Below are 24,185 nucleotides of genomic sequence, written 5' to 3'. Positions count from 1 at the left end.
GGGGGGATATCTTTGGATCTTTGAGAATTTTAGAGATCTAGAGATCGGCTTCTTCGGATCATCTTCTCGGCAACAGATTCTTGGGGATATCTTCATGCTTGGTTTGTCTAACCAATTACGGTTAAGATCAATCAATTCTTTTACAAGAGTTTAAACTTGCTCTGAGTTATCAACTCGTTCAGAGTTTCAAACTTACCACGCAAGTCCTCCATAACATCAAATCGTAAGGAGAAGACCACGTTCCAGTGACACAAGACGTTCAGATCGTCAACGGAGAGCAAACTCGATGCGAGCATTCGAGGGAGGCACTCCATCGCCACCGTGAAGAACCTAGAATTAAACAAATGGGAGAATTCAGATCAATTCTCCTCTCTTTTGTAATCGGAAATCCAAATTGTAATTAAGATCGAGAGAATACAAATCAAATTTCTTTCATTTTATTTACTACAAATTTTCCACAAACATCCACAGCTTTTTGAGGCTTGAGGAATGCTAGAGATGTCATGCCCTTGCGGTGCTGGGCATAATGGATATTCCATGACTGTCAAAGTTTACAAATAATTTCATAAGGAGGCAATTGATCTAAGTCACAGTGGAGGTGGAAAACTCATTGGTCACATCAATGTATTCTAAAATCTCAATCATTACATCAGAACTCCCAGAAGTTGCGGTGAGATGTGAGGGTTATATTCATATTCTAACTTGCCTCATGCGGTTGAGCGCTGTTAAATTTTAGAAAATCCTTTTTAAATTTGTTATCAGTGAGAATTTAAATTTGGGTTTTTCTGATTCCATCTTAAAGTCCCTAATTATTACATCAAAACTCGTGGTAGGGATTGATGGTTATATATTTATAACCTAACTCGTAATCCTTTCTAACTGGTATCTTGAAGGACGTTCCTCATGATTAAAAGAGCTATAACTATTGTATTAGGGGCTGTTTGTTTGCCTAAAAAAAGAGGAAAATCAAAGAAAATGAAACCTATTTCTAAGAAAAATAAGTTTTGGGATCGTTTGGTTGGCTAAAAAAAAGAAGGAAATCAAAGAAATGAAGATGAGATGAGATGAGTTGTCACCTTATTATAGGATGATGTGAGTGATTTTTTAAAAAAACTTGTTTTGATGTTGTTTGGTTGGTGAAAAAAAATAAGAAAATGAATTATAAAAAACCTATTTCTTGTATTAGGTTGTTTTCTTTTGTTTGGTTATTTCTTAAAAATAAGAAAATAGATGAGATGAGATGAGTTGTCATTATATTATTGGATGATGTGACCCACACTTAAGGAAATTGTTTTCCTAGCTTTTTGGGAGGAAAACAAAGAAATGAAATGTTAATGAGATGAGATGAGTTGTTACAATCTTATTGGATGATGTGTGTGATTTTTAAATATGAGATGAGATGAGTTGAGGGATGTTGTGGATGAAAATAATATTTTATTAGATGTGGTGGATGTGATGGATGAGTTGTTGGATAAAAATAATATTTTATTAGATGTGATTGATGAGTTATTGGATAAAAATAATATTTTATTAGATGTTGTGGGTGAGTTTTAGGGATGGAAATGTGTGAAATTGTCAATCATGAGCTACACACGTTTGAACATAAGTTGCAGTTGCAGACTTTTTTTAACCTGCAAATGAGCTTTACATTGTCAATCAAGCCAACAAAAGTCAACCCTGCAAAAAAAAAAAAAAAACTGACAAATTATATACAATTTGGCGGTATTTCCAACAAAAGTCAACCCTGCAAAAAAAAAAAAAAAACTGACAAATTATATACAATTTGGCGGTATTTTCAAATAACATGCTTGCTATTTCAGATCACTGTGTTTTTGGAATCAATACCTTAAAGCCACAAATAGTTTGTAACTGAGTTCAGTGGTTTAATTTTTATAGCTACAGTCATAAACTATGGTTATGATTAAAGCGCAATTATCATTCCGAGCAGATGATTATAACTGAGAATGACTTCTTACAAATTACGATTAGGGCAAATTGCATCCTGATTTGGACTTGACAATAGATAAGATGAGGGGGTTGAGTGCAACTGAAATAAGAGATGAAGGGCTTTTGTTAAATTTACCAAGACTCCTCTTCGACCCTTCCAGATTCCTGTCCGGTTCTAGAGTCCCCTCCCGCTCGGTCACTCCCCTCTAGAACTCTCCTCTCCCTTCTCGACCCCAACTAATAATAGTAAAAAAAAAAAAAAAAAAATCAAAAAACCCCTCAATTCTCAACTCTCAAATATCTCTCCCTTTACCAAACATTTAAATGCTAAATTCAACGTCGAGAACCGTCAAGCTCGTCCTCGCCGGCGACGACGACAGGCCGTCGTCCGTCAACCTTCCCCGTCTCCGGCGACGTAGGGTAGACCTCGGTCGCCATCGGGAGGTCTTTAGGTCTGGACCCCCGCCACCTTGAGGCTCAACGCACCTTTCTGAGCCGCGGGCCCCACCTTGTCTCCTCTGTCACGTGGGCCTCACTCCTCTCCTTCTTCTCCTCACGTGGTTTTCCCGCCGGAGGTTCTGACGGCGACGCCATCGTCGTTGAGGGCAAGACCGCCGCAGGTTTGGGGTTTTTTTTTTAAATTTTTTTACTTTACTTTAATTTATAATTATTCTGATTATTTCATTAATATTGTTGAAAGTTGAACTGTGAACATAATTGAATATTTTGAACTTTATTTGTAGTTGAAGGGTTTTGCATTCAGTATTTTTTTTTATGCTCCCACACCTGTGCGCTAAATATTTATATTTGGGGGTATTTGTTTGATATTCTGATGTGTCACCAACGTCAAATGTGGACTGACGCCGTCATGGGGCTTATCTGAAAAACGCGGAAACTTATTGGGGTATTTGGGGTCATTTAGAACAAGGAGCTAATTATTTAAGGGATAAAGTTTCATTTTGTGCATTTTATCATCATATAAGCACCTCAAATAACACGGAGTAACATACCTAGCAAGAATTTTAAATTTTGAGAAGGCGCATAGGAAAGATTTGCTACAACGCCTTTTTGAAGTACAAGGCAGTTTTAATAATTTGAAAAGCATAATATAATACTCACTTGCATATTTGCTTGTTCACCAATTTAACATATAAACATAAATTTAGCAACTTAAAGTATGCATGCATGTATATGTTGTGTATATGCATGTGTGACTATGACCCTATTTGTGTTTTGTGTGTCTATGTCTTAAAGTCCTTCAGAGTTGTGGTGAGAGTTGAGAGTTATATTTTTATATTCTAACATGCTTCTGCGGTTAAGAACATTTTTTAAAGGGCAGAAACTTGGATTCACCAAGCAGTATTAAGTTTTTTAATCCATTTAAAAAATCGTAGTTCGCAAGATTGGGACTTGTGGTTTGATACCGTTCTAAAGTCCTTGCCATTGCACCAAAATTTCGAAGTTGTGGTGAGGGTAGATTCTTACATTTTAACACCATATATGTTTGTGTTTAACTGTGTTTGCGTGTGTTTGTGTTTGCCTCTGCATGTTTATGTTTGTATGTATGAGAATCCATTTTATTGACAGGAAAAGCTTTAGGTATTTTCGCTGATTAAAAATCTGTGCAAGTATTATTAGATATCTACCTATTGCTCTCATTTATCTTGTTACGTGGTGCTTAATTCTTCGTTGGATTCGCATAAATATGGAGTGTATAAACCTTTCATTCTTCCTTCCATAAATATTGGAAGACACATCCTTGTTTGTTTATTTCTTGTTTCTGATTTCATTTGGTTTCTGAATTTGAAGATGAGAACTATCTATCTTTCAAGAGGAAGATTAGATTGGAAGATGGAAATCCAGCAAAAAAGAATCGGGTTTCTCTAAACAAAACAAACATGCAAAAGGAAGTTGTCAATGATGTAGTGAGTGATGATGAGAGCATTTGTATTGGAAGAAGGTTGAAGTTAGATGAGAACCCTCCATCGAAGAAGCGAAAGATAAGTTTCTGCAATCTAGGCGAGTAATCTTCAGTAGACTTGAAAAACTTTGAATGATTAAAACGTGTTAAATATCCATGACCTATTCTTATTTTTTGTTTTTCAAGATCTATTTCCTGAATGAAGAGTAAGCATAACCATAAGTAAGGGACGTTTAACTGGGAAACATCTCTTGAAATTATATATTATGATTCTTACCATGATGTTGTAGATTCTTTTCCTTGAAATACTTCCAGTTCGATCAACCAATGTTTGATCTGTGTTCAGTACCTTGGCACATAAGAAACACCAGCTGAGGCTGATTGTTTCCTGATGAGAATCTATTGAAAACTTTTGGGAAAATTGTGTCAAGGCCCCAAAAGCATTAACTTCATGTGACCAGGCCCCCCATCTTTTCCCCATGTGGATCAGACCCAAAAAGTTTCATTTAATGTGTCAAGGCCCCTCCACGTTAGCTGTATACAAAAAAGAGTGTATTTTGGAAAAAAAATCCTAAATTGCCCTTCTCCTTCTTCCTCAGATGCAGCGCCCCCATGGGGGGAAAGTCATGTCGCATTAATGCGATCTGATGGGAGAAATGAAGGGAAATTTCCCCCCTATTTTTTCTCTATCATGAGCAATAACTAGTTAGTAGTCCATTACTCCTCCTTATCATAAAATTCTCCCCATTGCTCCTTCTATTACTCTTCTTTATCCTAAAATTCTCTCAATTACTCCTACCTTCCCTTCATAATGGCTAAGAAGGCTATCATCTGTATTGTCTTCTCGGATGATAAAACAGTTTTCTTAAAAATTAACTCTTCAGCCACCATGATGAATCTCAAATTTGATGTGTCAGAGGTTAAAACTTCCATATGATTCTTTATCTTTGGCGTACAAAGATGAAACAAACGACACCTTCAATTTTCCTATTGAGAATGAAGATGATCTGTCGTCTATGGTGGAACATTGCCACCATATTGGATTAAAAGAGATTCACATGAAAGCTTTTCAAGAAACAAATGATTCTTAAATATCCATAACAATGAGAGTGCGACAAGACCGGTAAGTTATTTGATCTTTTGATGTTAAGTTTAATATTTATGACGTTAAGTGTAATGAGTTGGAACATAAGTTTAAGGGCTTTTATGTTAAGTCCAAGGCATTGTGTTGTATGGAATAATAAGCCTAAAAGCAGAATGTTAAGTCCAATGCGCTGTGTTGTATGTTAAGTCTAAATTTCATTATGTTATTGCAAGTGAGAACATGTTAAGTTCAAAGCGTTGTATGTTTAGTCCAATTTGAATCGTGTTATGTCTAAATACAGTTCATGTTGACTCTATAACTGTTCATGTTAGGTCTAATTTTAATTCATGTTAAGTCTAAATATAATTTATGTTAAGTCTAATAACAGTTCATGTTAGACTTAATTTCATGTTAAATCCAACTTGATTCGTGTTAAGTCTAATTTCAGTTCATGTTAGGTCTACTAATAGCAGTTCATGTTAGGTCCAATTTCATGTTAAGTCGAATAACAGTTCATGTTAGGTCTAATTTCATGTTAAGTCAAACTTGATTCATGTTAAGTCTAATTTTAATTCATGTTAAGTCTAAATTTTAGTTCATGTTAAGTCTAAAATCAGTTCATGTTAAGTCTAATTACAGTTCATGTTAAGTCTAATTTCAATTCGTGTTAAATCTAATTTCAATTCATATTAAGTCCAAATTTCAGTTCATGTAAGGTAATAACAGTTCGTATTAAGTCTAATTTCAATTCATGTTAAAGTCCAAATTTCAGTTCATGTTAAGTCTAAAATCAGTTCATGTTAAGTCTAATTTCAATTCATGTTAGGTCTAATAACAGATTCGTGTTAAGTCTAATTTTAGTTCATGTTAAGTCTAATACTAGTTCATGTTAGGTCTAATTTCGTGTTAAGTCCAACTTGATTATTATTTGTTTATGTTATTATTTGTTTATGTTATTATTGGTTTAGTTTTTGATTATTTGTTTATTTTCTAAACATTTACAGCATTGCTAACAATTTGAGCTCAAAAAGTATAGATCGTGGTCCGCTGACGTCGACGTCCACATGTGTTTCAGATAGGACCTGTGTATTAGATAAGATTCCCAATGATAATTGTTTGCGGAGAAAGTTGCTATTTTTATTGTTATCGAATCTATTACAACTTTAGTCGTTACAATAAACTCGAATGAAATAAAAAATTGATCTTTTTATAAGATCTCCTTACACAATAAAAATAAAAAAAAGTTTACAACTTTATCAAACAAACGCAGAGATCGTTCATCGGTCTTCTGCTTGCGTGAGATCTTTGCATGTGCCGGGGTTTATCCGTGGACCACCGTCGATCAGATCTGATTGCTGAAAAATTGGGCAGAGCTTCGTCGATCCGCGAGGAGATCTAGAAACTTGAAGCGCCTATCTCGATAAAAGCGAGATATTTGCTCTTCTTAGTATTACGACAACGGGATAAGACTAAGGATCGGGTACGGGTGATGTAGATCTGACGAATCTCTCTCTCTTGCGTTGAAGAACTGGATCCGATCTCTCCTCCTCCTCTCTAAAATCCGTGCACCTTCAGTCTTCAATCCGGCAGGGCTTCGCCTAATCTCCAAAATTCCAGATCTGAAAAAATGAGGCCTAAGGCTTGTATTTATAGGCATGAGGGGTTGCAGAGCGGTTAAAACCACTCAAAGGGGTCAAATCCGCGCTAAGACACCCTACGGGTGTCGTAGGTGCCTCGGTTCAGCTTTGAGACGTTTTTAATGCCCGTTTGACCGTTTTCGCTGTAACTTCTTCGTTTGAACCCGGATTTGAGTGATTCCAAATGCGTTGGAAAGCCGACAAAGAGTTCTATCAGCTCCAATGGTTGGATTATCTGTAGAATGAATGAGACACGAAGGGCGTTGTTCCTTTTGTAAATATCGCGGTGCTCCCGATTAGCCCGCACCTTCGTCATTCCGGAATTCTGTCAGCTCACGTAGTTCGTTGATTCACTTCAAGCGTTCACCGACGTCAATCGAACTCCTGTGAACCGGATAGTGACGTTCATCGTCATTCCTTAACACTGAGCTGTTCGTAGAGACCTATAGGTAATTTTCGATGCCTACAGATATCCACTCCAAAGCATTCCGGACTCGTTTCTTTTATAGAAGAGGCTGGAATACTTTGGATGTGATTGGTCTAGCCTTCAGTCGGCGTAAAGGACCTGTAGTTAGCTTCAACTCTTGACTCCTTCGATTTTTTCGGTCTATTCAATGCTTTGACGAATAACCGAAGTTCTTCCGGCACTGCGTTTATCGCCTGGTCGTCGTCGGAATCTCGAGTCTATCACTAGTGAGTTGAGTTTGGCTCGTGTTATTGAATTGACTTTGAACTGACTATCTCTGTCACATCGTGCTGACTTAGGGTTCCAGATCATCGTATGTTAACTTTTTGTCGCAACGCGTTGAGTGGCGTTGACCTAGGGTTACGCGTTGACCAACGTTGACCCTTAGGGTTTCTAACGTCGAACGTTGACTTTTTGTCGCAACGCGTTGATTGGCGTTGACCTAGGGTTACGCGTTGACCGACGTTGACCTTAGGGTTTCGAACGTCGAACGTTGATTTTTTGTCGCAACGCGTTGACTGGCGTTGACCTAGGGTTTCGATCGTCGAACGTTGACTTTTTGGTCGCAATGCGTTGACTGGCGTTGACCTAGGGTTACGCGTTGACCGGCGTTGTCCCTAGGGTTTCGAACGTCGAACATTGACTTTTTGGTCGCAACGCGTTGACTGGCGTTGACCTAGGGTTACGCGTTGACCAGCGTTGACCCCTAGGGTTTCGAACGTCGTACGTTGACACAGTTTATACTCGTACGTTTGCTGGAGTATACACAGTTTAAGCTCTTAAGGTATTGGAGCACAGCGGTCCCAAGTGTCGGGGTTGCAGGACCAACTGTTAAAGCTGATTCATCTGCATGTGTGGATCTTATCTTAATGTTGTTAGATAATCGAGTCACGAGACCAGCTAACAGAGCTGATGCATCAATAACTCGCATTTATAGAGTTTTTGGCAAATCCTCAGCCATCAACGGGTTTGATGAGCCTTTACCGACTACCGTTTGAGTCGGGCTAGTATGCGGATTGTTTAAGTCCGTTCCACATGTGACGTTAAGCTAAAAGAGTTAACCCTTTTAGTGCTACGATATTGAATGCGTAGACTTCGTCTTTCTCACGGGAATAGACTACCCGGCAACGTGTGTCAGACGTAAACTTAGGATTTTTGGCAAATCCTCAGCCATAAACGGATTTGATTTGCCTTTACCGACTATCGTTCGAGTCGGGCTAGCAAGCGAATTGTTTACATCCGTTCCGAATGTGACGTTGTGCTAAAGGAATGAACTCCCTTAGACTTGATGCTACGACTTCGAATACGTAGACTTCGTCATTGTTACGGGAGCAGGCTACCCGGCAACGCGTGTTAGGCATTGACTTATCCTTACTTAGGATTCAGGATAAAAGTCCCTAGACTCGGATTCTGGTGTCTTCTTCAATCGGTAAAAGACTAAATCGACAACGCGTGTTAGGCGTTGGCTTATCCCTGTTTAGGCTTCGGGATAAAATTCCCCATGCATAAAAGGCATGGATTTTTGTTGCTACGATGCTGAATACGTAGACTCGGTCGTTTTTATGGGAACGAATCACCCAGCAACGCGGGTTAAGCGTTGACTTATCCCTACTTAGGCTTCGGGATCAAATACCCCAGACTGGATTCTGGTGTCTTTTTCAATCGGTGAAAGACTAAACCGGCAATGTGTGTTAGACATAGATTTTGGGATTTTTGGCAAACCCCCAGCCTTCAACGGGTTTGATGTGCCTTTACCGATTACCGTTTGAATCGGGCTAGCATGCGGATTGTCTGAATCCGTTCCGCATGTAACGTTGTGCTAAGAGAGTGAATTCTCTGAGACTTTGTGCCATGATTTCGAATACATAGGCTTCGCCCTTGTTACGGGAATAGACTACCCGGCAATACGTGTTATGTGTTGACTCATCCCTACTTAGGCTTCGGGATAAAATTCTCCAGGTGTAGACCTTGGTGTCTTTTTCAATCGGTGAAAGACTAAACCGGCAACGCGTATTAGGCGTAGACTTATCTCTATTTAGGAGTTCAGATAAAATTCCCCGTGCACCAAGTGCGCGGATTGGAATTTGAGAATTGTGTCTTTTCTAAGAACAAAGACAGACTGGAAAATGGGAGAGGAAGAATTTTATATTCTATCTCCCGGTACTGAAGAGGAAGAATTTTATATTCTATCTACAGTCGGAAAGGAAACTCAAGGTGAGATCTCCACCCCCAGACTCCGAAAAAGATGAAACTAAGAGTGTGATCTCCACTCCGAGAATCGGAAAGGTTCAAACGGCCCTAACTTTTATAGGATTGGTCATTTGAATCAAAAGAATCCCTCATTCATTGAGGAGAACGCCCAAATTCGACCCTAACTTTTATAGGTTTGGTGGAAAAAGAACAAAAGCAGATTTTCGTTTATCGAAAAAGGCATGACTCGGTCTTAGTCCTAACTATCTGTAGGTTTGACTAAGTGAGATTGGGAACAATCCTAACTTTTATAGGTTTGATTGCTCAATTTTTGAAAGTGGACCTCTCGTTCATGGAAGGAATCGAGAGAGGAATTTGGCTTTGGCCCTAACTTTTATAGGTCTGACCTGAAAGCAAAGAGAGTGAAATACAGGTAGCAATGAAAATGCCAACTCGTACTATCACTCACAGGGGGACTTCAATGCTAGATGATTAGGACCTAACATATTGAGTCTGAGAGTTGCCAATGACTGGCGAGTAGAAATTTTGGTGAATCTCCCGTCGATTAATTTGATCAGCGGGTGGATTGGTGAGGAAAGATTAACCTGTTAAAGGATTGGATCTCATCTCACAAAAATAACTCATAAGAGCTTCTGAGGAAGCGTTCGGCCTGCTCTCCGCGCACCTTTAACTCTTTTCAGGTATTGAGCGGCTCTACTCCCATAACGTCCAAGATGTTAACAGACAAGTTATTATGACAGGTTTGCAAGACAAATTCCTCCGTGATGGAATCCTTGCAGTTCATTGCCTGATGGAATCCTTGCAGTTCATTGCCTGAAAGCGTTTGATGAAGGTATCCACCGACTCTCCGTCTTTTTGTTTCTCATCGAAGAGTGTCCTGATCGACACTTCGGCGTCATCATCGAAGAAATGAGCGAGGAATATGCTTTCCAGGTCCTCCCAGCTATTGATGCTTCCGGGCTTGAGGCGGCGGTACCAATCGAAGGCAGGCCCACGAAGGGTGCCAACAAATGACCGGACCATCAGAGGCTCGTTGCCAGAGATCATTCCCAAATGGGACTTGAAATAGATCAGGTGCTGAGTGGGGGAACCCTTCCCGTCAAACGGTGTGAAATTGATCAGGTTGAATTTCGCCGGATACGAAATCGATTCCCATTCTCTTGGGTAAGGATACGGAATGCCGGTCTTCTTTACCTCTTGAGCAGACATCAGGGCATCAATTTTGATCTCGAGATCCTTCATCTTTTTGTCCTCATCTATATCCTGTTTTGGACAATTCCTGAAAGGAATAACGGGGTCACCCCTAGCATTATCATCTTTGGTGGGACCAACCCTAGTATTATTGTCCTTAGTGGGACCACCCCCAGCGTTGTGTTCATCCACATCTGAATCGCTACCTGCTTGGTTAGCAGTGTTGCGACGGCTGGATTCACCTAGCTGATTCGACAAAGCTCAGATGTGTTGGTCGTGCATTTGTCTCATCTCCTGCATAGCCATTTCCATTTCGATTTTGAATGCTTCTTTCTTCTTGGCTAGATCATCCTCAATGATTTTGGCTATTTGCTCGGTGTTGACCATGAACACTTCCCGAGCTTGTCCTATGCTAGACGTTGTATCGTCAGAGGCGATTGCGGAATAAGAATCCGAGAGTTCGTCATCGGAATGTATTCCTTCATGGACACCCTGGTAATCATTATGTCCAACGGTTTCTAGCTGAAGCTGAGATATTTGTTGGGTTATTCCCGAACCGACTCTTCTTCCTGGAGAGAAATTAGGGTTGGAACCACCTAAAACAATCAGAGATTTTTCCTTATTGACCATGTTGATGATAACTTCTGGGAATTCATCATCTCGAGCAACCGATCCTCTTTGGTGAAAACGCCTTGATTTGGGCTTCGTCGTTCCATCGGAGATTCTCTCGAATATCGAGACCCTCTGCGGAGCGGTTTTGGGGCAGCTACACGTTGATAATACTGCCCTGATAATTTTGATACACGGACAGTGAGAGTCTGTTTCTCGGGTACTTCTCTTTCGAGATTTATTCGTACCCCCAGCCTGATAGTACAACTCATCGACGTTGCGGTCGGAGTAACCTATCGGCTGTTCACATGGATTCTCAGGAATAACGCGTTCGTCTGTCTGACGTGTTTTCCTCTGAGTAAACATTGTCTTGTTGGCGTTTGCAAGAGTCGCACGTTTGGAATCACACCTTTGTGAGGGTGAAACCTTAACGGGCTCCTGATTTTCTGCACGCACCGCCAAGCGGGTCGTTGCAGAAATCAATTTGTTAGGAGGTCGTGTACGACCCCCAGTCCGGATGTTGGCTCGAAGCTCCTTCAACGATCTCCAGCTTTCCTTAACAGGCGCTTTTCCTCGATCCTCGGGTAGAGAACCGATGCGATCCTTCAATGGGATTCTAGCTTTGAGGAGATCCATGTTGTCATAGAGCTTCATCGGAAGTGCGGGAGCAGGGTCTGGAGTTGACGAAGGCCAGAGAGCAACGTCGTCTGCTTTTGCCTTAGGAGCTGATTTGGCTTTTGGCGCTCAAACTTGTTTGGATCTCGGTGATCTTTTAACTGCCTCTTCCTTTTGCATTTCCTGTGCTTTTCGCACAAGGGCCCGGGCATGCGCGAGCAAGGCACGGCGCTTCTGGATTCGCTCCTCGAGATTAGAGCGGGTTCTTTTGACATGAACTCATTCGTTAATTAGAGATCGAGGGGAGGATTCCGATGCTGGTCGTGGCGACAGATTAGCCACTTGGCGCTTTCTGAGCTCCAGATCTGCTTGGTAATGGAGACCATCCATCTGATCCAAAGCCTTGGCGAATTGGTGCGCGAGGCGTTGTCGTTTTCTTTGATGTGCTCTCTTTGATAGAGTTGGCGCGCCTTCAGCAGTCGACTCCTTAATCGTGAAGGAGTTCAGATCTGCAAATTTGGCTTCATTGAACGCCGGTGGATCATCGCAAGGTGCAACAGCAACAGCGGCGGAGAGATCGTCTTCTTGGATCTTCAGATCTGAAGACCAACAGATCTTTCTGGAGGAGGAGGCACTCATGCACTTGCCAGGAGAGGCGGATCTGGAGGAGGAGGCACTCCTGCGCTTGCCAGGAGAAGCGGATCTGGAGGAGGAGGAGGAGGAGACGTACTCTTCGAACTTTTGCTGGTCGAATTCATATTCGACCTCTTTGAGCACTGGGATCTTGATCGTCGGCTGTGGCACGACAGCTTCGGCGACGAAGCTGTTGGCTCCCACTGTGGTCGCCAGTTTGTTTGCGGAGAAAGTTGCTATTTTCATTGTTATCGAATCTATTACAACTTTAGTCGTTACAATAAACTCGAATGAAATAAAAAGTTGATCTTTTTATAAGATCTCCTTACACAATGAAAATAAAAAAAATTTACAACTTTATCAAACAAACGCAGAGATCGTTCATCGGTCTTCTGCTTGCGTGGGATCTTTGCCTGTGCCTGGGTTTATCCGTGGACCACCGTCGATCAGATCTGATTGCTGAAAAATCGGGCAGAGTTTCGTCGATCCGCGAGGAGATCTAGAAACTTGAAGCGCCTATCTCGATAAAAGCGAGATATTTGCTCTTCTTAGTATTATCGCAACGGGACAATACTAAGGATCGGGTACGGGTGATGTAGATCTGACGAAGAAACTCTCTTACGTTGAAGTGCTCGATCACTCTTCACTCCGGCAGGGCTTCGCCAGTTCTCCAAAATTCCAGTTCTGAAAAATTGGCAGGGCTTCGCCTAATCTCCAAAATTCCAGATCTGAAAAAATGAGGCCTAAGACTTGTATTTATAGGCATGAGGGGTTGCGGAGCGGTTAAAACCACTCAAAGGGGTCAAATCCGCGCTAAGACACCCTAGGGGTGTCTTGGCCAGGGCCGAGACACCCTTGGGGTGTCTCGGCCAAGCCGAGACACCGTAGGTGCCTCGGTTCAGCTCTGAGACGTTTTCAATGCTTGTTTGACCGTTTTCGCTGTAATTTCTTCGTCTGAACCCGGATTTGAGTGATTCCAAATACGTTGGAAAGCCGACAAGGAGTTCTATCAGCTCCAATGGTTGGATTATCTGTAGAATGAATGAGACACGAAGGGCGTTGTTCCTTTTGTAAATATCGCGGGACTCCCGATTAGCCCGCACCTTCGTCATTCCAGAATTCTGTCAGCTCACGTAGTTCGTCGATTCACTTCAAGCGTTCACCGACGTCAATCGAACTCCTATGAACCGGATAGTGACGTTCATCGTCATTCCTTAACACTAAGCTGTTCGTAGAGACCTATAGGTAATTTTCGATGCCTACAATAATCCTTCCAGAGATAATGTTATGATGATTGATGACATCAAGCAAATCAAAGAGGATTCCTGCTTGGTGGCACACTGCTTTAACTGATAAAGGACAACTTTGACAGTACGAAAGAATTAAGATTGGCTTTGCTATACTATTCTATGGTAAAAAGAATGAATCAAAGCGTATTCGAGTTTATTGCTGGTCTAAGAAAACCAAAAGTTGTCCGTGGATGTTATTTGCCTCTCCACCTAAAAATGAAAATAGACTTGAAATAAAAAGGTCTGTGAACAATCACATTTGTGGGCAGCATGACAATAATGTCGGTCAATCTAGGGCCTCCCGACAATTCATTGCGACCCAATTACAACCCATGTTAAAGGTCTGGTCGGAGATACGTCCTATTGATGTATAAAATGAGTTTCTAAGCTCGTATGGACTAAGGGTCGATTATAGTAAGATATGATGGGGTAAAGAAAGATAACAAGAGCAATTATATGGTGATGCCTATGAGTCTTATGATCAATTACGACGGTAAAAGATAATATCTGCCCTATACAAACTAATTTTATTTATGGAGTGTAACTTATTACATGCTAAGTCAAATTATTTCATGTGAAGTGCAAAATTTTTAATCCGTTTTAGTCTAATTCGTCGTATGTTAATTGCAACCGACATGTGAAGTCTATTTCATTGAATGTTAATTGTAACAGATTATATGTTTAGTCTAATTTCTTGTATGTTAACTGAAAGTCACTACATGTAATGTCCAAAGCGCTTTATGTGAAGTCTAATTATTGTATGTTAACCGTAACCTGTTATATGTTAAGTCTGTTGTCCTGTATGTTAACTACATCTCGTTAAATTTTAAATTTAACGTCTAAATTATTTCCTATTAATTTAAAGTTTTTTTTATTTTATGTAAATGTTAAGTCAAATTCTGTATGCTGTTCAGACTAATTTAGTTCCTGTTAAACCTAATACTTACTTTTCAAAATTTTAGGTATGTAGAAAATGTTAAGAAGAGAAATCCAGGTAGCTGCATTCATGTTGAATAAAATGAGAGGAGGTTTACAAGGCTATTCATTTGCTATGCCGCTTGCATAAATGATTTTTTGCATGGATGTCGATCACTTATATTTTTGGATGGGATCTTTCAGAAAGATCGATTCAAAGGTATACTCCTCAGCGCTGTAGCATACGATGAAAATCATGGGATATTTCTATTAGCCTATTGCATATGTGATCAGGAAAATAACATTAACTGGAAGTGATTGCTATAAGGTTTGTGTTCAATGCTCTCTAAAAGGCTATCTTTATACTTATTTATGCTGGTATGTTCAATAATTATTATGTGAAGTCTATTTAGTTGGAAGTTAAGTCCAATGAATTATATATTAACTGCAACATGTTACATGATAACTGTAACGTGTTACATGTTAAGTTTAACTTCCTGTATGTTAACTGCATCTCTTTATGGGTTTGTGGTATATACTCTATGAAAGGCCAAATGCATACAACCCTTCACATAAGCTAGTTATAATATCTGATGCGGATAAGGGAATTAGAAAAGCAGTAAGAGAATTTTTTTCAGATGCTTTACACTCTAGATGTGTTCTACATCTAGTTGAGAATTTGAGGTCAAAATTGAAAGATTTGAGACTAAAGGTAAATTATACTCAGATTTTGGGAATCTATTGCAATCAGCTTGTTACAAATATACTGAAACAAAATGGAATGATTATATGGACGATATTAAACTGATTAATGAAAGGGCATATAATATTGTCATGAATTACACTCCAGAGAACTAGGCAAACGCGTTTTTTCCTAGAATTGGGTAAAGTACAAGTAGTCTAACGTTAATCATAGTTCATTTCCTATTTTGTTTAAGCCGTTTCCTATTAAAATTAGATGTTCGTGTTTACTCAATAGAACTTCTTGTTACTTCTATTTCACTTTATGTTAATTGTAATGAATTCCTTGTTATGTTTCATATATGGCCACGTTACATCTAATGTTGCTAAGTCCTTCAACAAGTGAATACATGAGGCTAGACTTCTATAGATACTATAACTGGTAAGAGTACATACGTAAACAAATTATGATTCGCATGAATGAGCGACGAGACATGGTTGAAAATTGGAATGAATTTCTTTGTCCCAAAGCTGAGCTTGTCCTTAAAGAGAACATGAAAAATGGGCGTTCATTGGATGTGCATCAATCCTATAGAGGATTATTTGAGGTACAATCCCATAAAACTTATCAAGTGGATCTGGACCATAACACATGCACGTGCCGTTCGTGAGATGTAACTCGTATCCTTTGTAAACATGCATACGCAGCCATTATGTTTATGAAGAGGGATGTTTACCAATTCTGTGATTGGTTTATAACGGTTGAAGCTTTTAAAAAAAGCTATGAGCCAATCCTTTATCCCATCCCTAAAATACGAGAACCGTAGCGTGTCACGTGATGAGGTCCAGATCCTACCATCACTAACAACAAAAAAGAAAGAGAGAAATAAAACTAGACGGATCAACAACAGAACTGTTCAAATCAGGTCAGTTAAATAGTTAAATGCTCTTGATGCCGTATGGAAGGTCATAACCGTAAAACGTGCAATGAACCTATTGCTGATTAATTTTTTTCTATGTTAATTGTTTTGCTTGTGTAATTATAGACTACGTTTTGTATTATGAATGTAGCTACCTGGATTTGCCTTCTTAACATTTTATACATACCTAAAATTTTGAAAAGTAAGTGTTAGGTTTAACAGGAACTAAATTAGTCTAAACAGCATACAGAATTTGACTTAACATTTACATAAAACAAAAAACAACTTTAAATTAACGGGAAATAATTTAGACTTTTAAATTTAAAATTTAACGAGCTGCAGTTAACATACAGGACAACAGACTTAACATATAACAAGTTACGGCTAACATACAATAATTAGACTTTACATAAAGCGCTTTGGACATAACATGTAATGACTTTCAGTTAACATATAAGAAATTAGACTTAACATATAATCTGTTATAATTAGCATTCAATGAAATAGACTTCACATGTAACAAGTTGCAATTAACGTACGACGAATTAGACTAAAAAAATTAAAAATTTTGCACTTCACATGAAATAATTTGACTTAGCATGTAATAAGTTACACTCCATAAATAAAATTAGTTTGCATAGGGCAGATATTATCTTTTACCAACGTAATTGATCATAAGAGTCATGAGCATCACCATATAATTGCTCTTGTACTCTTTCTTTACCCTATCATATCTTACTATAATCGACTCTTATACCGTACGAGCTTAGAAACTCATTTTGTACATCAATAGGGCGTATCTATGGTCAGACCTTTAACATGGGTTGTAATTGGGTCGCAATGAATTATTGGGAGGTCCTAGATTGACCGGCATTATTGTCATGCTGCCCACAAGTGTAATTGTTCACAAACCTTTTTATTTTAACTCTATTTTTATTTTTAGGTGGAGGCAAATAACATCCACGGACAACTTTTGGTTTTCTTAAACCGGCAGTAAACTCGAATACGCTTTGGTTCATTCTTTTCAAATAAGTACTCAATTTTTTTTGCCATAGAATAGGATACCAAAGCCAATCTTAATTCTTTCGCACTGTCAAATCGTTATCCCTCATCAGTTAAAGCAATGTGCCACCAAACAGGAATCCTCTTTGATTTGCTAATCATGTCATCAATCATCATAACATTATCTCCGGAAGGATTGTCATTGGGAATCCTATCTGATATACAGGTCCTATCTGAAACACATGTGGACGTTTATGTCGGCGGACCACAATCTATATTTTTTGAGCTCAAATTGTTAGCAATGCTGCAAATGTTTAGAAAATAAACAAATAATAAAAAACTAAAACAAATAATAATCAAGTTGAACTTAACACGAAATTAGACCTAACATGAATTAGTATTAGACTTAACATGAATTGAATTTAGACTTAACATGAGTTGGAATTAGACTTGACATGAATATGTTATTAGACCTGACATGAACTGGAATTAGATTTAACATGAACTGATTTTAGATTTAACATGAATTGAAATTTGGACTTAACATGAATTGAAATTAGACTAACACGAATCAAGTTAGACTTAACATGAAATTAGATCAAGTTGGATTTAACATGAAATTAGACCTAACATGAAGTGTTATTAGACTTAACATGAACTGTAAAATTAGACATAACACTAATCAGTTGGACTTAACATGAAATTAGACATAACATTGGCTGTTATTAGACTTAACATGAACTGTATTTAGATTTAACATGAATTGAAATTAGACCTAACATGAACTGTTATAGAGTTAACATGAACTGTATTTAGACTTAACACGATTCAATTTGGACTTAACATACAACGCTTTGAACTTAACATGTTCTCACTTGCAGTTAACATAATGAAATTTAGACTTAACATGCAACACAACACTTTGTTCTCAATAGGAAAATTGAAGTTGCCGTTTGTTTCATCTTTGTACGCCAAAGATAAAGAATCATATGAAAGTTTTAACCTCTTTGACACATCAAATTTGAGATTCATCGTGGTGGTTGAAGAGTTAATATTTAAGAAAACTGCTTTTTCACCCGAGGAGACAGTGCAGATGATTGTCTTCTCAACCATTATGAAGGGAAGGTAGGGGTAATGAAGAAAATTTTAGTATAAAGAGGAGTAATAGAAGGAGTAATGGACAGAATTTTAGGATGAGTAGTAGTAATGGACAACTAAGTAGTTATTGCTTATGATAGAGTAAAAATGGGGGTAAAATTTCCCTTCATTTCTTCCATCAAATTGTATTAATGCGACATTATGACTTTCCTCCCATGGGGGGCGCTGCGTCTGGGGAAGAAGGAGAAGGGCAATTTAGAGTTTTTTTCTAAATACATTCTTTTTTTTGTATACAGCTGACGTTGAGGAGCTGACGTGGAGGGGCTTTGACACATTAAATAAAACTTTTTGGGTCTGATCCACACAGGAAAAGGTGGGGTGGGGTTGGGGGGGGGGGGCTGGTCACATGAAGTTAATGCTTTTGAGTTTTTCCCAAAACTTTTTATGAAGCCATCCAGATTACAAAATTTAAAATTTCAAAGTATGTCATGATCATCAATCTTTCCATTTTGTTCAATGATATTTATTTGCGTTTTATTCTTGAGCTTCCAGATTTGGCAAGCGAAGCATCGGACCTCGCTCCTAAAATTGGTTTCACTTCCTACAATTGCATCAGTAGTTTGGGAAAGAGGCTGAGAGGAGACTCAGGAGAGGAGGCGTTGACGCCAGTTTCCTGTAAAAGAATAAAATGAGCATTAGTATTAAACCCTTTGTAGTTTTTTCATTTTTATTTTTTCGCTTTGAATGTAATTGTGGTTGCAAGAGGATTGAGAATGGCATTGACATGGGCCTCAGCATTAACGCAAGTTTCTCATTAGGTTCGTTGTGCTATTGTTTTGTCTGTTGGCGAAAGGATCTACATGAAATAGTGAATGGATGTCTTGTTTGAGCACAACATGGGGATGTAGCTCAGATGGTAGAGCGCTCGCTTAGCATGCGAGAGGTACGGGGATCGATACCCCGCATCTCCATCGACTATTTTTTTCTGAAGTTGCTTGAGCTGAACGGAGAGAAGTAAACGACAACTACCTTTGACTTCAGTCCGCTTTCATCAATAATGTATAGTCATCAAGATGCAACGTCATCATAAAGAAACTTTTTGTTTAGCTCATGTTAAATTGATTTTTAATCAGCTATTCTGTTTTTACAGAAATGAGATGTAGAGGAAAGAGCAGAACAGTTACAAATGAATCTTATAGTAGCTTATGATGCCTCGTTTGTCATGAAATCCTTATTCGAGGATTAGAGTTTGGATTTTTTTCTTTTGGAGCGCGTGGATCTAGCTTTGGTAGCTTTTCTTTTTTGAAAATGTTGTGTGATCGATTTTGCGAAGAATCGGACCTTCCTGTAAATTACATTCTGGAGGTGGCTCCGATCTTTCTTGTTTGCAAGAGTCAGTTAACTGCAGTTAAAGTGTTGTATTTGTATTATGTATTATGGTGGTATATCCAATTTATAATTTGGCAACTTATTTACAAATGAGCTACCAAAATGGGTTGGCAGTGAGGCTATTTTGCTAGTCCCAGTGAAGGAGGTGGGTTTTAGAGATTTTCTACATCCTTGATTATAGAGAACCACTATACCTTGCCAATTAAATCTTCTCATTTAGTGGACCTCAAGAATAATATTAATTATCTAAATGATAATCCAACGAGATAAGCCAATATTGTAGGTATTCTCTGCAATTAATGTTATAGATAATTGAGACCCGTTGTCACTGGTCACATCTTTTTTATAGTAATCTAGTATGAAATTGAACCTAATACCATATGAGCTATATTGAAACTTCCCAACTGTTCGAATCATTCACAACGGGTATAGATTTGTTATTTGTTAGTTATAATTTTGTACCATTTATAAACTTTTATATTTGTGTGGCGTGTTTTTGTAAAATTTGAATTTTTTGATGGTGTATTTTGCATTTTTGCAACCTTTAGTGTGTTTTATGTAAATTTCAAAGTCTTTACACTGCAGTTTATAACTTATAGATTTTGTATTGTTTTATTGTTTCAGGGGCAGGTGTTTATAATAGTTTGACTTTTTAAGTGTGTATTTTGTAATTTTCTAAAATTTTAGGGTGTTTTTGTAAATTTTAAAATTTTCATGATGCTGCTTATAACATATAGATTTTGTATTTTTCGTAAGTTTTGATATTTTTGGGGCACTTTTCTGTAAAAGTTTTACTTTTGAGCATGTATTTTGTAATTTTTCAAATGTTTAGAGTGTTTATTGCAAAACTCAAAACATTTAGTGGGTTTTTGTAATTTATAAATTATAAAATTTTCACTGTTAATAAGTTTCAAGTTGTTCATTTTTTAAAAATTTGACTTATTTTGGGCTTTTTTGCAACTTTTGAAACTATTAGGTGTTTCTTGCAAATTCGAAATTTTTTTATTAAGTTATAGATTGTGCAGTTATTTGTAGATTTTGGTTTTTTAGGGTGTGTTTTTGTAAAATTTGACTTATTTAGGGTGCTTTTATAACTCTTGAAACTAGTAGTGTGTTTTTTTATAAATTTTAAATTTTGCATGACGCTATTTATAAGTTTTAGATTTTGTATTGTTTGTAGGTTTTGATATTATTGTGATGTGTTTTCATAAATTTAACTTTTTAAGGGTGTATTTTGTAGTTTTTAAAACTTTTAGGGTGTGTTCTACAAATTTTAAAATTTTCATTGTGTTGTTTATAATTTATAGTTTTTGTCTTGTTTTGTAAGTTTTGATATTTTCATAATTCGTTGTAAGTTTTGAACTTCTGGGGATGTTTTTCAATTTTTGAACATCCAACGTTGTTTTCTACAATTTGTAAAATTTTCATAGTGTTGTAATTAATTTCTAGATTTTATAGTGTTCAAAAGTATTGATATTTTTTGAGTGCGTTTTTATAAATTTTGAATGCTAAGAGTTGAATGATAAACGGGTTAAAGTTAAATGGGTCAGCGGATTGACCCGTTTACAACCTAATTAATAAATGAGTTTTTTGGGTCGACCCGACCCATATGAAGTGACTCATACATATTTATAACAGATCGGGGCGAGTAGGGTCGGGTCAGTGGATCGGGTCATTAATTGCCACCGCTGCCCCGAAGTTTTCAATTTGATATTAATTTGAGAACTCGATACCCTAAACATTAACTTTGTTCCCCTCTTTTCGCAGACAAATTATCATTTTCAACCCTTTTTAAAACTTACTTATCAAATTCGACCTGCTTGGCACTTAATTATCAATAAAACTAGGTCACAAATGATAAATAAGTGGAAAAAACTACACGAGACTCAACCCCGTGTAGTTTAGCAGAATTAGGCTAAATATCATGGGATTGGGAACTGAAGTTTATAATAAACTGGTTACAACAGCTCAGGGTCAACAAGCTCAAGAAACAGCTTAGGGTCCGTTTACATCGACATCCTCGAGCCTCCTAGCATTTCTAAGTCGCAGGAGATCGTCATTGTAAAACCCCGTAATTTTTATAATGAATATATGTGAATTATTATTAATAAATAAATTTTTTGTGATAAATAATCATATATATATATATATATTAGATGAATGTGATAATCAGTGTTTGGGAACCCAACAAGTGATTCTATGTGAGAGGAATCAAGTGGATAGACCAGCATGTTAATATCAATCGAAACAGGCTTTTTCCTGCTGCGCGGTCGACCGCGGTGGTCGACCGCACAACAGTCGGGCACTCAGGAAACTCTTTTCCTGTTGTGCGGTCGACCGCGGCGGTCGACCGCACAACAAACAGTTTGTTTTTTTTGGGTTTGGGTCTTAATGGGTTTCGGGTCGGGTTGCGGGGTTAGTATATATTCTATTATACCCGAGAGAGCCCTCTTTTCATCTGAAATCAGAAATCCTAGCCCTCTCTCTCTCCCCTCAAACCCTAGATTTTGTTTTTGGTGATTTTGGAGGAATTTCAAAGGGTTTCCAGCAAGTTTTTGGTGGGATTCAGCGAAGGAAATCGTTCCCCTACAGATATAGGAGCTTTGTTTTCATCAGAGGCGAGTAACATCTCGCCCAACTTCACCCCTTTTTGTTTTCATGCTTTATTTGAGTTTTAATCCGGTTTTATTGGGCCTAAATTGTATTTTATGTATAGATAATAGATCTTTATGGCATATGATATGAGAATCAAGTATTTCAGATTTTAAAAGCTCACCAAAGAATTTTAACTAATGAGATCTAGATCTGAAAACATTTTAGCAAAAATTAAAAACCTGTTTTTACTGTTCTATACCTTTTTTTTTGTTTAAATCATGTTTATATATATCTGGGATCTTGGTGATGAGTTTTTAAAGGTTTAAATTCGTTGGTTACTGCTATATGGCATATTAGAAATGTTAGATTAGAAATCATGATGTTGGAATCTGTTTCGAAGCTGACAGAAACCCTAACTGGGCTTCTGTCTGCTTCGCGGTCGACCGCGGTGACGCGGCGGTCGACCGCCGAGCGTGCATTTGCGCGGTCGACCGCGGTGTCGCGACGGTCGACCGCGAGGCGTGTAGCCGAGCGGTGCATTTCTGCTCTGTGCGCGGTCGACCGGGGCGGTCGACCACCGCACAGTCTGGTGCAAAAATTTTGTTCTGAATATATTTTCTCGTATTTGAGAGTTTGCCTCGATTATCTGACTGTGGTTTTCAATCTTACTATGTATTTATGCATGATAGATGACCTGAGTGTACCAGTTTAGGATTGCACACCGAGTCGAGTGTGAAACTTGTATAAGTAGAATTTTCTATGTATCTCAGCGATATTTTCATAGTTGCACAGTCCTCGTGTTGGACTATAATTCATAGAAGTCCTCGTGTTGGACTATAATCCATTTTAGTCCTCGTGTTGGACATTTGCCCATTTGATCCATGTGTTTGGAAATCACTGTATCTAGTTCATGTATTGGACACATTTCCTAACCCTGTATATGACTTTTTCACATGAGTTTATGACATGACACCTATGCAGGCTATGATATGACACTGTGTTTATGTTTTGAGATAAGTCGTATTTCTTTTATTATTGTTCCTGTACTAGAACTCGGGTTTAGTGTTTAGGGATTTACAATTTGAGATACAAGGTATATACATGATGGTTTCCTTGTTTGGATAATTTCGCTCGACGTACCTATGCTCGTGTTGTAAATTTCTAAATACTAAAATCCTCTTTAGTTAAGATCAATGATTTTATATTTATTATGTATTATTTGTATTTTCTTATTCAACGAGCCCTGTTCCCTTGGGGTTGGTTGTGATGTTGCTCGCTAGCGCTTTGACGCTCGTTGTCCCTCCCTATTTCAGGTAACGAGCCAGGTGCCCGGAGATCGAGTCGCAGATTGATGGCGATGTACTTTAGCTTCATCTATCTATTTTCTTTAGTTATATTTTATTTTGGAGCTCCAGTGTAGACTTTGTGAGATATTTGAGGACCATATTCTAGATGTTGTAAAGACGGTGTGCCTTGTTCCCTTACTCAGACCTTTTGTATTTGATTCTTGTTGAGAACTCCAGTTTATCTATTCAGACATTGACTATGTATTTCTGTATGTTGGATGATGAGATATTAATGTGATCACTATCATTTCATCAATTATTTTTTGTATTATCTTTTACTTGCTTTTGTACCTACACCTGTCGTTGACTCTACTAGAGGGATGTTAATTGTGATGGTGAAACATGTTATTGCACGGTGTGGTGCATGGCAGGTTTGACATTCTTGGTTTCACCTTGGGCTGTAGCCTTGTGTGAACCCAGGGGCATCACAGTTGGTATCTGAGCTCTAGTTCCAGAATCCCTAGGATCATCCTGTGTCGAGTCGTGGAGCTAGGATAGGGTTTCTTAGGATTCATGTATAGAGTCCGTAAGGATTTCCTAGTATGAGTGAGGACGATATATGCGAATATCTCAAAATTTGAGAGATTTTTTTTATGACAACTATTTTGTGTAAATCTAAAGTATTTGTGTGAATAC

The 24,185-nt window shown here is 38.2% G+C and overlaps 1 protein-coding gene and 1 non-coding gene across 2 annotated transcripts; both read left to right on the top strand.

Moving 5' to 3' along the window:
* Positions 2,029-4,115, top strand: LOC109826443. Its single transcript, XM_020393474.1, has 3 exons — positions 2,029-2,142; positions 2,372-2,567; positions 3,757-4,115. The coding sequence occupies exons 1-3, from the start codon at positions 2,029-2,031 to the stop codon at positions 3,972-3,974; spliced, it is 528 nt and encodes a 175-aa protein (XP_020249063.1). The 3' UTR covers positions 3,975-4,115.
* Positions 19,118-19,190, top strand: TRNAA-AGC. Its single transcript has one exon. It is a non-coding gene; the product is annotated as a tRNA-Ala (tRNA).

This window comes from Asparagus officinalis, chromosome 10 (genome assembly GCF_001876935.1).
Source record: "Asparagus officinalis chromosome 10, Aspof.V1, whole genome shotgun sequence".
In the NCBI taxonomy this organism is placed as follows: Eukaryota; Viridiplantae; Streptophyta; class Magnoliopsida; order Asparagales; family Asparagaceae; genus Asparagus; species Asparagus officinalis.
The sequence above is the reverse complement of the archived record's forward strand: the minus strand, read 5'-3'. Positions and strand labels throughout refer to the sequence as shown.